The sequence below is a fragment of the Macaca thibetana genome, chromosome 11 (genome assembly GCF_024542745.1).
Source record: "Macaca thibetana thibetana isolate TM-01 chromosome 11, ASM2454274v1, whole genome shotgun sequence".
NCBI classification, from domain to species: domain Eukaryota; kingdom Metazoa; phylum Chordata; class Mammalia; order Primates; family Cercopithecidae; genus Macaca; species Macaca thibetana.
This window is the reverse complement of record NC_065588.1, coordinates 62,348,582-62,362,250: the sequence shown is the minus strand read 5'-3', so window position 1 is coordinate 62,362,250 and position 13,669 is coordinate 62,348,582. Positions and strand designations below refer to the sequence as shown.

The following is a 13,669-nucleotide window of genomic DNA, read 5'->3' as shown; positions in this document are numbered from 1 at the left end:
ATACCACCCACACACCACACACACCCCAGCTGGAAGTAGGTATCAATGCTATCTGCATTTTACAGATAAGAAAACTGAGGCCTACCTAACCACAAAATAATGCTATCTCACTAGCCCAGCTTTCTCTCAATTCATTTTATCTTCAAATTCGTCTACATTAAACAGAGTTTTCAACATACTACTTCCTCAAAAAAATCTTTGGTGGCTCTCCATTACACAATCGAGTCCTATCATTGAAGGCTCTCTAAAGTCCAGGTCAAGGTGGTTGTGTTCATTCCTACCTCTGGCCATTCCCATTCCATTATTTTCCTCCCTTCTAAGGGCGGAACATATTTATTTCATTCTTATAAGCACTGTGGGAGGCTGGGCATGGTGGCTCATGCCTGTAATCCCAGCACACTCTGGGAGGCTGAGACAGGAGGATTGCCTGAGCCCAGGAGTTTGAGACCAGCCTGGGCAATATAGACAGATCCTATCTCAAAAAAAAAAAAAAAAAAAAAAAAAAGAAAAGAAAAGAAAGAAAAAAAAAGAAAAGAAAAAGGGAAAAGTCACGCAAAACTAAATCATTCCTCATTCCTTAATAGCTGTCAAATCTTGCCTATCCTTTAAGGTTCAGTGAAAGAGAAAAGTAAACTTTATTGAGCACTTACTATCAGTATGTGCTTTACATACTGACTCATTTAATATTCCAACAACCCTGCAGTTTAGGTATTCCAATTTTAAGTTTATAGTAGAGAAAACCTAGGCCTAGAGATATTACTTAGATGCCCGAAAATGGGTGAGTGAGCTAAGATTCAGATTCTAGTTTATTTGGCTGTAAAAGCCCTTGCTCTTTTTAAGTAACCTATGAGCCTTATAAATCTCCACTATTCTGGCCACTAAAGTTGAGCTGTAAATACAATTTTAAAGATAAAACAATTTTAAAGATAATTGCAACTTATATCTCCACGACCTTTAATGTTGAATGTAGGTTATTATCCAAAAGCCAAAAACAAAAATGTTTTGTGTTTTCTAGGCAATCCAGAAATAAGGACAGAATTGTAGTTTGAGAATAGTCCAGAAGATGTTTTAGCTTGGGGTTTGTAGAGCAAACACAGGTGAAAAGGAGGTGAGAATGATGAAGAGATGGTTAGAGGGAAGAGGAAGCATGCAGATAGGTCTTTAAAAATCAATAAAATTTCCTTTAGATTAGTGATTTTATTTACAAAGCACTTTCCTTGAAATTGTAGCTTTAAAATAAATAGAGAAGCATTAGATTACTGAGTTATTGGATTTCATGTCTATAAGTAAATGCTTTATTGTCATAAGATAGCTTTCTTATCTAAACTGAGAGGGAGCAAATAATTTTTCACTTTTCTATGACAATTTTTAAAATTTAAGTATAATATACAAATTTAAGTATAAAATACACACAAATCCTAAGTATAAATAGCTTGCCTCATTATCAATAAGTGAACATATGTAATCAGCCAGGAAACAGAACATTACTGGAATCCTGGAATTCCTTCTAAGTTCCTTCTCCCTATGATTATCCCTTCCTCCTCCCCAAAGATAAACAATTTCCTGATGTGTAAGACCACAGATTACTTTTGTTTGCTTTTCAGCTTTACATTATTCTTTATGTTATTCTATATATTCTTTACATTTGATTTCTTTTGCTTAGCACTATGTTTGTAAGCTACATCCCATGAACATGTCAATTTGTTCATTTTAATTATATAGGGTATGTGATTATATGAATATACTATAATTTATTCATTTTTTCCAATAGTGGACAATTTGAGTTGTTTCTAGTTTTTGGCTATTAAGAATAACTTGGCTATGTATATTCTTGGTTATGTCTTTTGTAAACATGTGCATGCATTTCTGTTGAACATATACTTTATTTAGGAGTAGAACTGCCAAGTCATAGAACTTGCAGTGTATGTTCAACTTTGGTAGATACTGCCAATTTTCCAAAGGAATTGCTTCATCTGCATAATTTGTCGGGCTCAGCAAGAAGTAAAAATGTTGGACCTCTTGTTTAAAAAGCAGGAAAAAGCCCTATTAAAGATACTTAAATATAAAGCTTTTTCATTTCTTTTGCAATCTCTTGACTTGCCATGATGCTTTTTACTTTCTATTTAATGTAGTAAATAAAAAATCATTTAAAATTATTAGCACAAATTTTGCCATTGATCTTTATATTTTGCAATGCTAGTTTTAAATACAAATTTAAAAGGGGGGTTAATGCATATGTGGAATCACCAAAATGACACAATTTGTGTTTCATGGCTTGTACGTATTTATTTCATTCTTATAAGAACTGTGGAAAAGTCACACAAAACTAAATCAATTATTTTTATTTCACTTCCTGATACATGCAAACTATAGCAACACTCTCTAACTTTAGCTTATTGCAAAGGATAGCCTGAAAAGAAAAGGAACTATGATTGCCATATTTTTCCTTTTCCTTCTGTGTCTTCATTTTGAGTGTAAGCGGTTGACATTTACAGGGAAAGCACACAAGTAAAAAGTGATGTGGGCCGGGTGCGGTGGCTCACGCCTGTAATCCCAGCACTTTGGGAGCCGAGGCGGGTGGATAACGAGGTCAGGAGATCGAGACCATCCTGGCCAATATGGTGAAACCCCGTCTCTACTAAAATACAAAAAAATTAGCCGGGCATGGTAGCGGGTGCCTGTAGTCCCAGCTATTCGGGAGGCTGAGGCAGAGGAATCGCTTGAACCCAGGAGGCGGAGGTTGCAGTGAGCTGAGATCGCGCCACTGCACTCCAGCCTGGCAACAGAGTAAGATTCTGTCTCAAAAAAAAAAAAAAAAAGATAAAAAAAGAATGTGACAGCCTGTAATCCCAGCGCTTTGGGAGGCCAAGGCTGGAGGATTGCTTGAGGCCAGGAGCTCAAGACCAGCCTGGGAAACACAGAAAGACACTGTCTCAAAAAATTTAAAAAATTAGGGCACGGTCGCTCACGTCTATAATCCCAGCATTTGGGAGGCCGAGGTGGGCGGATCACCTGTGGTCAGGAACTTGAGACCGCCTGGCCAACATGGTGAAACCCCATCTCTACAAAAAATACAAAAAAGTTAGCTGGGCGTAGTGGTTGATGCCTGTAATCCCAGCTACTTGGGAGGCAGAGGCAGTAGAATCACTTGAACCCAGGAGGCAGAGGTCGCAGTGAGCTGAGACCTGCGCCATTCCACTCCAGTCTGGGCAACAAGAGGGAAACTCCGTTTCAAAAAAAAAAAAAAAAAAAATGAGTTGGGCATGGTGGCATGCATCTGTAGTAGGAGGCTAAGATGGGGGGAGCCATTGAGCCCAGGAGTTTGAGGCTGCAGTGAGCTATGATTGCACCACTGCCCTCCAACTTGGGTGACAGAACAAGACCGTATTACAGAAAAAAAAAGAAAAAGAAAAAAAAAGATGTGCAAAGATTCCTTGGTCATTCATGTTTCTTAAAACGTCATTGCTGGCCGGGCGCGGTGGCTCAAGCCTATAATCCCAGCACTTTGGGAGGCCGAGATGGGTGGATCACGAGGCCAGGAGATCGAGACCATCCTGGCTAACGCGGTGAAACCCCATCTCTACTAACAAAATACAAAAAACTAGCCAGGGGAGGTGGTGGGCTCCTGTAGTCCCAGCTACTGGGGAGGCTGAGGCAGGAGAATGGCAACCCGGGAGGCGGAGCTTGCAGTGAGCTGAGATCTGGCCACTGCACTCCGGCCTTGGTGACAGAGCAGGACTCCGTCTCAAAAAAAAAAAAAAAAAAAAAAAAAAAAAAAAAAGGCATTGCTTTCCTTCTGCATTCAAAGTAAGTTCTTGTCAGTAAGGAAAGCTAGGCCTCTTGGGGCTGTCAGTGCCTTCTCTTCTCTTCCCTTTACTAAGTTGCAGGTGTGACATGCTTATCTTTTACTAGCTTTGAGTCTAGCTTAACTCCCATGCATTGCAGGTCTAACAGAATTCTGTGCTCATGGGGCATGATAAATGATTAAATGCAAATGATTGGCAGGAAACAGTGGACATCCACATTGTGCATACCTCTTCTATTCATGTTCATATTCCATTGTACTTTCAGACTTCACTTACAAAACACATGTTCGAAGGCAAAATTATTAAGTATTTCAAAATGGTGACAGCTGAGCATTAAACCAAGTGCAGGGTCCTTCTGAGTCCAGGGCTCTGTGCAATAGCATAGGTTGCACACCTTTTAAGTCAGCTCTTATTTGAGTTCTAGATAATCCAGTCTTGCCAACGCTTGATATTATCAACCTCTTAATTTTAATCATTTGGTGGGTGCTTAGAGATATCTCATTTTGGCATTTATTTACATTTCTCTGATCAACCTTTCATATATTTATTAGCCACTTGGCTATGTGTGTGTGTGCGTGTGTGTGTGTGTTAGGTTCCTGTTCCAATCTTTTGTCTATTTTTCTATTGACTCTTTTTTTGGTCTGGATTTGTAACAATTGTTTTCATATTCTGAAAAGAAGCCTTATGTAGGTTATATGTATAGCAGATATCTTCTACTACTCTATGGCTTCCTTTTCACTCTCTTATGGTATATTTTGATTACTAGAAATTCCTAATTTTAATATAATTTAATTTGTCAATCTTTTCCTTTGAAGTTAAGTGCTATTTTGTATCTGGTTTCAGAAACCTTTGCCTTCCTCCAAATCATATTCTCCTGTATCATTTTCTTTAAGTTTTATTGTTTTGCCTTTCACATTTAGATCCACAATCTATCTGGAATTTATTTTTTTTGTAATTGGTAAGAGGTAGAGGATCAAACTTTGCTGATGCTGTTTTTAGTCAATACAAAGGTGAGTTCCCAATGTAGCTCCAGTTTGTCTTCTATAAAAAAATTCCATTATTATGGCAGGGCAGAGAAAGAGGGGATGGCTTCAGGTTAGGATGGGAGAGAAAACGGATTACATTCCCAGTGTCATCTGAAGTGAAACTTATCTCAGATTTTTCTCAACAAGCGTTTTAAGTCCTCTCACCTGGAGAGTGACTAAAGTGATAGAGGCCATATCCCACTCACCTATCCATTCAATAAACTAAAATGAGGGGCTGGACACAGTGGCTCATATCTATAATCTCAGCACTTTGGGAGGCCGAGGTGGGGGGATCACCTGAGCCCAAGTTCGAGACCAGTATGGGCAACATGGCGAAATTCCGTCACTACAAAAAACACAAAAAATTACTCGGGTGTGGTCACCTGACCTCAGGAGGTCCAGGCTGCTGTGAGCCTAGATAGCGCCACTGCACTCCAGCCTGGGTGACAGACTGAGACTCTATCTCAAAACAAACCAACAAAAACAAATTAAAATGATGTGCTTGTAAAATGTAAAATCATAAAAGATAAAGTTTTATTTTTGTTTTGTTTTTCTTGTCATTATGGAAGTGAGGTTAGTTATTTTGGCAAAGCCTTCTGAGGACTTCAAGTTTAAGGATTTAGTTTCAGAATACACTGTTCCACAACTGTTCTGAATTCCACTTGCTAAGTGTTCGGGTGTTGTGGTTAAGGTGAGGACTGGGCAATTTGGGTAGCTCAAAGTAAACTCACCAAAACAATTCCAAGGGACCCTAGGATGACACTACTCTGGGTATGTCTACACCTATTTATATTGGAATGACAACAATATCATGAATACTCACTCTAATTCATTGTATTTGCCACCATCATCTCTCTCTTAAGAGTAATAAAACTTTATCCCCTTTTCTCTGCCTTTGGTCACGGCCCTCTTCAATGTATTCTACTTCTGGCATAGGATGATCTGGCCTTTGCTTATCTCTATCTCTCCAGCCTCATTCTTTGCCACTTGTCCCCTACACCAGCTGAGCTTCACCATCTCCCTCTTTGCAGAGGTTGGTCGCTTGAGGACCAGCCTACATTACTGCTCTTTCTCTGGTTGGCCCCTACTTGCCTTTCAGGATTAAATATTACTTCATTCAGAAAGCCTAGTTTATAGAAAGTGCCCAATAAATATATATTATTATTTTAAAATAATGGTAAAAACGCATCCTCGGTGTGATTATTGAAAGAGTGGATGAATGAGATGGGTATTTGTTGAGTGGATGGGTGACTGGGACATGGGTTCTATCACTAGCAACTCTCCAGGTGAGAGGACTTAAAAAGTTTGTTGAGAACAATCTGAGAAAAGTTTCACTTCAGATGACGCCGGGAATGTAAACCATTTTCTCTTCCATCCTAACTCGGAGCCATCCCCGCTTTCTCCGCCCAGCTGGAATTTTTGAGGCGAGAAAATCGACTCGCTCGGGATTCGCCCGCCGACGCCGCTCGACTTGTTGGGGCTGGGCTCTTCTTCGCGGAAGAGGATAGGAGGCGGTTGCGGTTGCTCGGCCAGGGCGGGTAGGGGTGCTGTTGCCGTCATGGCTGACCCCGACTCCCGGTACCCTTGCTCCTCGATCGAGGACGACTTCAACTATGGCAGCAGCGTGGCCTCCGCCAGCGTGCACATCCGAATGGGTACGTTGTCCCCTCTCCAGTGCCTCCCAGCCGCTTGTCCGCAATGCTCGGTCTTTAGAAGCCGACTTCCGGCTTCAGAGGGACAGCGGCCGTCTCCTGGGACTCAGGAGAAAGAGGGCTGAGCTCCCTGCCCTCTTTCTCCGGGAACCGGAGGACTGGCGCCCTCCTCCGGGAGTCGGGAGAGGCCCTCCCTCCCCTCCTAGCGGGTGTAGGAGGGCCCAGGCCCAGAAGACTTGCAGCTCCCCTCTGTGCGCCTCGGATCCCCAGCGGGCGCCGCGGTGTAGGAAGGGACGGATGGAAACCGCCGCAGCCTTAATTTGGCATCTTGAAGTGAAAAGAAACGTGATGGAAATGAGTCAGTTGATCACTGTGACGTACACACGAGTGGAATCAGCGGCCTAATGCTTTTGTTCTGTGGGGTGCCGCGTTACATGTTTATATTTACCGTCCTATGCTAGGCTGTAAGCTCCCTGACGGCACTATTTCCTGTCCGCAGGGCCCAGAATGCAACAGGTCTTTCTGAGTATTATTGAGGAAGTTGCTGAACACAGAAGCTTCCTAAGTCAGTATCAATGTTTTAAGTTATTACGTAGTAGCCAATGGGCAGAAATTTTTGAATTTAAAATCCTTAGCTTCATCTACGTGGAAGCCATTGTCTGCTCTAGTTTGGCCATTTGATCACCGAAACTGCCCCAGACTTTCAGCCTGTCTAGGCAGCTGGAACTTGTTCTGGAAAAGGAAAGATGAAGATAGTTCTGATGTGCTAAGAATCTTGGTGCCTAGAACTTGTTCTGGAAAAGGAAGGATGAAGATAGTTCTGATGCACCAAGAATCTTGGTGCCTAGCATTTATATTTTTGGAATTGAATTTTGAAATTATTTTTGCAAGTGAATTCAGCTTTTTTAAAAAAAATTGTGGTAAAATACAGGTAACATAAAATTTACCATCTTAACTATTTTTAAGTGTACAGTTCAGTAGTGTTAAGTTATTCACATGGTTGTGCACTGTTAAAAGCTTTAGACACATTAAATCTAACGGAGTTTAAGCACAGAATGATTTGTGAATTGGGCAGGTCCCGGAACCAGAATAGGTTCAGAGTGACCAGTGCTGCCCCTTGGTGGGAGAAAATTTATGGAGAGAGAAAGTAAAGTGATGTACAGAAAATGGAAGTGAGGTACAGAAACAGTTGATTGGTTACAGCCTGGCTTTTGCCCTATTTGAACATGGTTTGAACACTTGGCCGTCTTTGGTTGGCTGAAACTCAGTGATTGGTTCAAGCGTAGGTTACAGCTTGTTTACACATTCAGTTAGGTTATAGTTCACTATATACCGAGAACCCCTAGGCCGAACTTAAAGGGATAACTTTAGACTAAACTTATACACCATCGAATATCCAGAACTTTTTAATCTTGCAAAACTGAAACTCTGTACCTATTAACTCTCCATTGCTTCCTTCCCCTAGTCCCTGGAACCACCATTTCACTTTCTCCCTTTGTAAATTTGGCTTCTCTGATACGATCAGTATTTGTTTTTTTGTGATTGGCTTATTTCAATTATCATAATGTCTTCAAATACATCCATGTTGTGGCATATGTTAGAATTTCCTTTTTTTTTTTTGAGACAGGGTCTCACTTTGCCACCCAGGCTGGAGTGCAGTGGCGAGATCACTGCTCACTGCAGCCTCTACCTTCTGGGCTCAGGTGATCCTCCCACTTCAGTCTCTTAAGTAGTTGGCATTACTAACGCAGGTCACCATGCCTGGCTAATTGTTTTGTATTTTTGGTAGAGGCGGGTTTCTCCATGTTGCCCAGGCCAATCTTGAATTCCTGGACTCAAGCGATCCTCCCACCTCAGCCTCACAAAGTGCTGGGATTACAGGCATGAGCCACTGCACCTGGCTGCACAATTTTCTTTTTAAGACAATAATATTACTTTGTATGTATATACCAAAGTTTGTTTATTCATCCATTGATGGATATTTGTGTTGCTTCTACCTCTTGACTGTTTTGAATAGTGTTGTCGTGAATATAGGTGTGCACATACCTCTTCAAGACTCTGCTTTAATTCTTTGGAATATATACCCAGAAGTGGAATCGCTGGATTGTGTGGTAGTTCTATTTTTAATTATTTAAGGAACTGCCATACTGTTTTTGATGGGGGCTACATCATTTTACATTCTCAGCAACAGTGCACAAGGGTTCACCTTTTTCTACATCTTTGCCAACACATTCTGTTCTTTTCTTTCTTTTTTAAAATGAAAGTAGCCATCAGATGAGTGTGAGGTGATATGTCCCTTTGGTTTTGATTTGCATTTCTCTAATGATTTAATGATGTTGCACATTTTAAAAATATGCTTGTGGGGCATTTATGCATTTTCCTTAGAGAAATGTTATTCAAGTCCTTTGCCCAATAAATTTTTTTAAAGCAATTTTAGGTTCATAGCAAAATTTAGCAGAAGGAACAGAGTTCTTATGTACCCTTTCTGCTTTTCCCCAAGCCTCCTGCACTAATAACATTCTGTACCAGAGTGGTACGTTTGAAATTTAAGACTTCTGTTTATCAAAGAACACAACAGAGTGAAAAGGCCTATAAAATGGGTGAAAATATTTGCAAATCATATATCCTATAAGGGGCCAATATCCAGAATACATAAGGAAATCCTACCATTCAATAACAAAAAACAACCTGATTTTAAAGTGAAGAAAGTCAAGAGAATAAGATAGACTACATACTGGGAGAAAATATTTGCAAAAGAAATATCTAATAAAGGACTGTTACCCAAAATATACAAAATAACTCTTAAAACTCAACAATAAGAAGACAAATAGCCTGATTAAAATACAGGCAAAAGACTTGAACACATACCCTACTAAAGAAGATTCACAAGGTTGGGTGCAGTGGCTCACACCTGTAATCCTAACACCTTGGGAGGCCAAGATGGGAGAATCACCTGAGCGTGGGAGGTTGAGGCTGCAGCAAGCTGTGATTGTGCCACTGCACTCCAGCCTAGGCAACAGAGTGAGACCGTGTCTCCAAAAAAAAAAAAAAAAAAAAAAAGGATCATATATACCAGGATTTATTCTTGGAGCTGTGTTGTATTCCATTGGTCTATATGTCTCTGTCTTTATGCTATTACCACACTGTTTTGATTACTGTGGCTTATGTAATAATAAGTTTTGAAATCAGGAATGTGAGATCTCCAGCTTTGTTGTTCTTTTTAAATATTGTTTTGGCAATTTGGGACATTCCATATAAATTTTAGAATGGACTTTCTATTTCTGTGAAAGATGCCATTGGGATTTTGATAAGGATTGCATTAAATCTACCCAAAGTAGGTTACTTCAGGGTAGGACAGGGATAGAATATGGCAGCCACTGCAGCAAATTAAATGACTAGAGGTGGTATCAGGTGTGTGAATAGAAGGCATTCATTAGAGAGGCCTTGGTGACTCAAGGGACTGCCATTAAGGAAACATTTGAACCATTAACATAACATTTAATACATAAAAATATTTTTTGGACAACTCCTTTCTAATGTATGTAAAGACAGTGAGGTAAATAAAAGTTTTGGAAGTCACAGTTACTGTTCTTAAGGCATTAGTTAGGTTGGCCACTAGCCAAACTAATCTATGCTAGCAGCTTAATTAAATTCTAAAGTACCAAGTTTGGAGGGTGTTTGGGGAAGGAATCAAGAGTGTGTTGTTGAAGACAAAATAAAATAAAGAGATAAATTAAACACTTTGTTTGGGAATAACAAAATTGCCACTTGGGGTATACATACAGATCGGGGTGGTCTGAGGAACAAAGAGAAGGTTGGGGATTTTATTAGAAAGAACAATATTACGTATTGCTTTGCAAGAACCTTCATTGGCACTAGAGAAGCATTTGGGAACTGGCAAACAACTATTTTGATAGTCACAGCAGGTTGTTTCAGCAGCTGCTAGGTAAAACTGTGCTATTCACCCTGAATGAGTTTTCCCTCAGCTCCTCAGCTCTGATTTAGTTGGGTATGACATATAATCACTTTTACAGTGTGAACTGGAATAATCTAGGAGAGCTATAAGAGGAAGTGAAATCCCAGTGGAGGACTGAGTTTGCATACAGTAGTCCCTCTTTATGTGTGGCAGATACATTCCATATTGTGTTAATACAATAGCTATTAATAAGATAGAACAAATATAACAATATACTATAATAAAAGTTATATGAAGTGGTGTCTCTCTCTCTCTCAAGATATCTTATTGTAGGTGATATTTCCAGACTGTAGTTGACCATGGGTAACTGAAACCTTGAAAAGCAGAACTGCAGATGAGAGAGATCTACTGTTTGTGAAGGGAATTCACGGGGTGGAGATGGGGGAGACAGAATTTGTGATGAGGCATGGAAAGGTGAGAATGACATGCCATACGGTATAGTGAGAAGAATGGCCTTTTTTTAGTGATGTTGGGGAATAGTACAGTGTGGTAGAAAGAGCCCTGGATTTAAGGGTCTGAAAATTAAACACAGTCCTGGTTGACAGCAATGTAGAGAGGCAGGTTACTTTGCCTTTCTGATTCTTAGATTCCTTATCTGTAAAAGAGGCATAATTGCTGCTCTTCCAACTATACCAAGTGGTTTTAAGGGTCAGGCAATTATTTCATTTTAAATACTCCTCCAGTGTTGGCCTCCCAAAGTGCTGTGATTACAGGCATGAGCTAATGCACTTGGCCTATAGACTGTTTTAAGGAAAGAATTAATTTTATTCTTGATTTGCTTCTACATCCCTCACGTCACTATAACAGAGCTGATTGCAATACCAGATACTCAGCATTTGTTCACCATAAATATTTAAATTATGCAGGAGCATTTTATTTAGGAGTTCTTATCACTAGGTTGGTAACTTAAGCTGACTACACCGGTACTAAATAAGTGGTTCTCATTTGTCTTTGGTGCGTTACTACTTAAAAGGTTAAAAATGCTCTGCCAAAATAAATAAATAAATAAAGTGGCTCGGTGCAGTGGCTCACGCCTATAATTCTAGCACTTTGGGAGGCTAAGGCTAGCAGATTGCCTGAGCTCAGGAGTTCGAGACTAGCCTACGCAACACAGTGAAACCCTGTCTCTACTAAAATACAAAAAATTAGCCAAGTGTGGTGGCGTGTGCCTGTCATCCCAGCTACTCAGAAGGCTGAGACAGGAGAATCACTTGAACCTGGGAGGCGGAGGTTGCAGTGAGCCCAGATCACACCACTGCACTCCACCCTGGGCGACAGAGCGAGTCCCTGACTCAAAAAAACAAAAAAGAAACAAACAAAAACTAGCTGCTTGTAATGTGTATATTTTCTTTTTTTTTTTTTTTTAATTTATTTATTATTATTATACTTTAAGTTGTAGGGTACATGTGCATAACGTGCAGGTTTGTTACATATGTATACTTGTGCCATGTTGCTGTGCTGCACCCATAATAATGTGTATATTTTCTGAAAGATACTTTTTGAATAATATACATCTAAAATGTCAAGGTTCACTGGTGGAAAACAACAAATTATGAGGCTACAAAAAAATTTTGTGAGAAGACCCCTCTGGGAAGTGAGGAGGCCTCTGCCTGGCCGCCGACCTCTCTGGGAAGTGCGGCGCCCATCTGCCTGGCTGCTGCCCTGTCTGGGAAGTGAAGAGTTCCTCTGCCTGGCCGCCCAACTGACTGGGATGTGAGGAGCGCCTCTGCCCGGTCGCCGGCCTGTCTGGGAAGTGAGCGCCTTTGCCCAGCCCCGGCATCATCTGGGAAGTGATGAGCGCCTCTGCCCGGCCGCCGCCTTGTCTGGGAAGTGAGGAGTCCCTCCCTCCGGCGGCGGCCCTGTCTGGGAAGTGAGGAGTTCCTCTGCCTGGCCGCCCAGCTGACTGGGATGTGAGGAGCGCCTCTGCCCGGTCGCCGGCCTGTCTGGGAAGTGAGCGCCTTTGCCCAGCCCCGGCATCATCTGGGAAGTGATGAGCGCCTCTGCCCGGCCACCGCCCTGTCTGGGAAGCGAGGAGCGCCTCTACCCGGCTGCCACCGGTATGGGAAGTGATGAGCGCCTCTGCCCGGCCACTGCCCCGTCTGGGAAGTGATGAGCGCCTCTGCCCGGCTGCCACCGGTCTGGGAAGTGATGAGCGCCTCTACCCGGCTGCCACCGGTCTGGGAAGTGATGAGCGCCTCTGCCCCAGCCACCGCCCCGTCTGGAAAGTGATGAGTGCCTCTGCCCGGCCACCGCCTTGTCTGGGAAGTGAGGAGCGCCTCTGCCCCAGCCACTGCCCCGTCTGGGAAGTGATGAGCGCCTCTGCCCGGCTGCCACCGGTCTGGGAAGTGATGAGCGCCTCTACCCGGCTGCCACCGGTCTGGGAAGTGATGAGCGCCTCTGCCCCAGCCACCGCCCCGTCTGGAAAGTGATGAGTGCCTCTGCCCGGCCACCGCCTTGTCTGGGAAGTGATGAGCGCCTCTGCCGGGCCACCGCCCGTCTGGGAAGTGAGGTGCTGCCTCTGCTTGGCTGCCGCCCCGTCTGGCAAGTGATGAGCGCCTCTGCCCGGCCACCGCCCGTCTGGGAAGTGAGGAGTTCCTCTGCCTGGCCACCCAATTGACTGGGATGTGAGGTGGGCCTCTGCCCGGCTGTCACCCTGTCTGGGAAGTGATGAGCACCTCTGCCCGGCTGCTGTGCAACCCAAGTGTGAGGTGACAGCCTTGTGTGTGATCTTTCTGCCTCCCCAAGTTTGCATTTTCGACATTAAAGTTTACTTTTTAATTAAAAAAAAAATGATGTGAGAATGAATTTCTGAGTATAGTCTCGAGCACTTTTACAGTGCTGATTAAACTAGTATATATAGTGTATTGTAATATATATATGATATAGTCTGTTAAGCTAGTTTATTCTGCAGTAGTCTTTCATAGTTTCATAGTATGTATATACCATAATTTATGTAACCATCCCCACTTGATGGTTGTTACCCTTTTTTTTATTCCTTCAAATAGTGCCTCAGGGAACATCCTTCTATATCTTTGTAAATTTCTCCATTATGACTTTACTATAAATTTTTGGAAGTGAAATGAGGCAAAAGAGTATGTGCATTTTAAATTTGATTGATCAGTTCTCTAGAGAGATTGTACCTTCAGCAAACAATATATGGGGATACCTTCTGCACCCTCACCCACACTGAATATCATCAGACTTTTTCAT

General features: G+C 42.1%; 2 protein-coding genes across 2 annotated transcripts in view; both read left to right on the top strand.

Moving 5' to 3' along the window:
* LLPH (LLP homolog, long-term synaptic facilitation factor) overlaps positions 1 to 13,669 on the top strand; it is a 648,032-nt gene that overhangs the window by 599,256 nt on the left and 35,107 nt on the right. The window lies entirely within an intron of this gene.
* Positions 1 to 13,669, top strand: part of TMBIM4 (transmembrane BAX inhibitor motif containing 4) — a 529,849-nt gene that overhangs the window by 493,775 nt on the left and 22,405 nt on the right. Inside the window, exon 2 of the mRNA XM_050748323.1 lies at positions 6,364 to 6,486. Within this exon, the coding sequence (XP_050604280.1) occupies positions 6,390 to 6,486 (97 nt within the window). The 5' untranslated portion in view covers positions 6,364 to 6,389. The remainder of the gene's footprint in view (positions 1 to 6,363; positions 6,487 to 13,669) is intronic.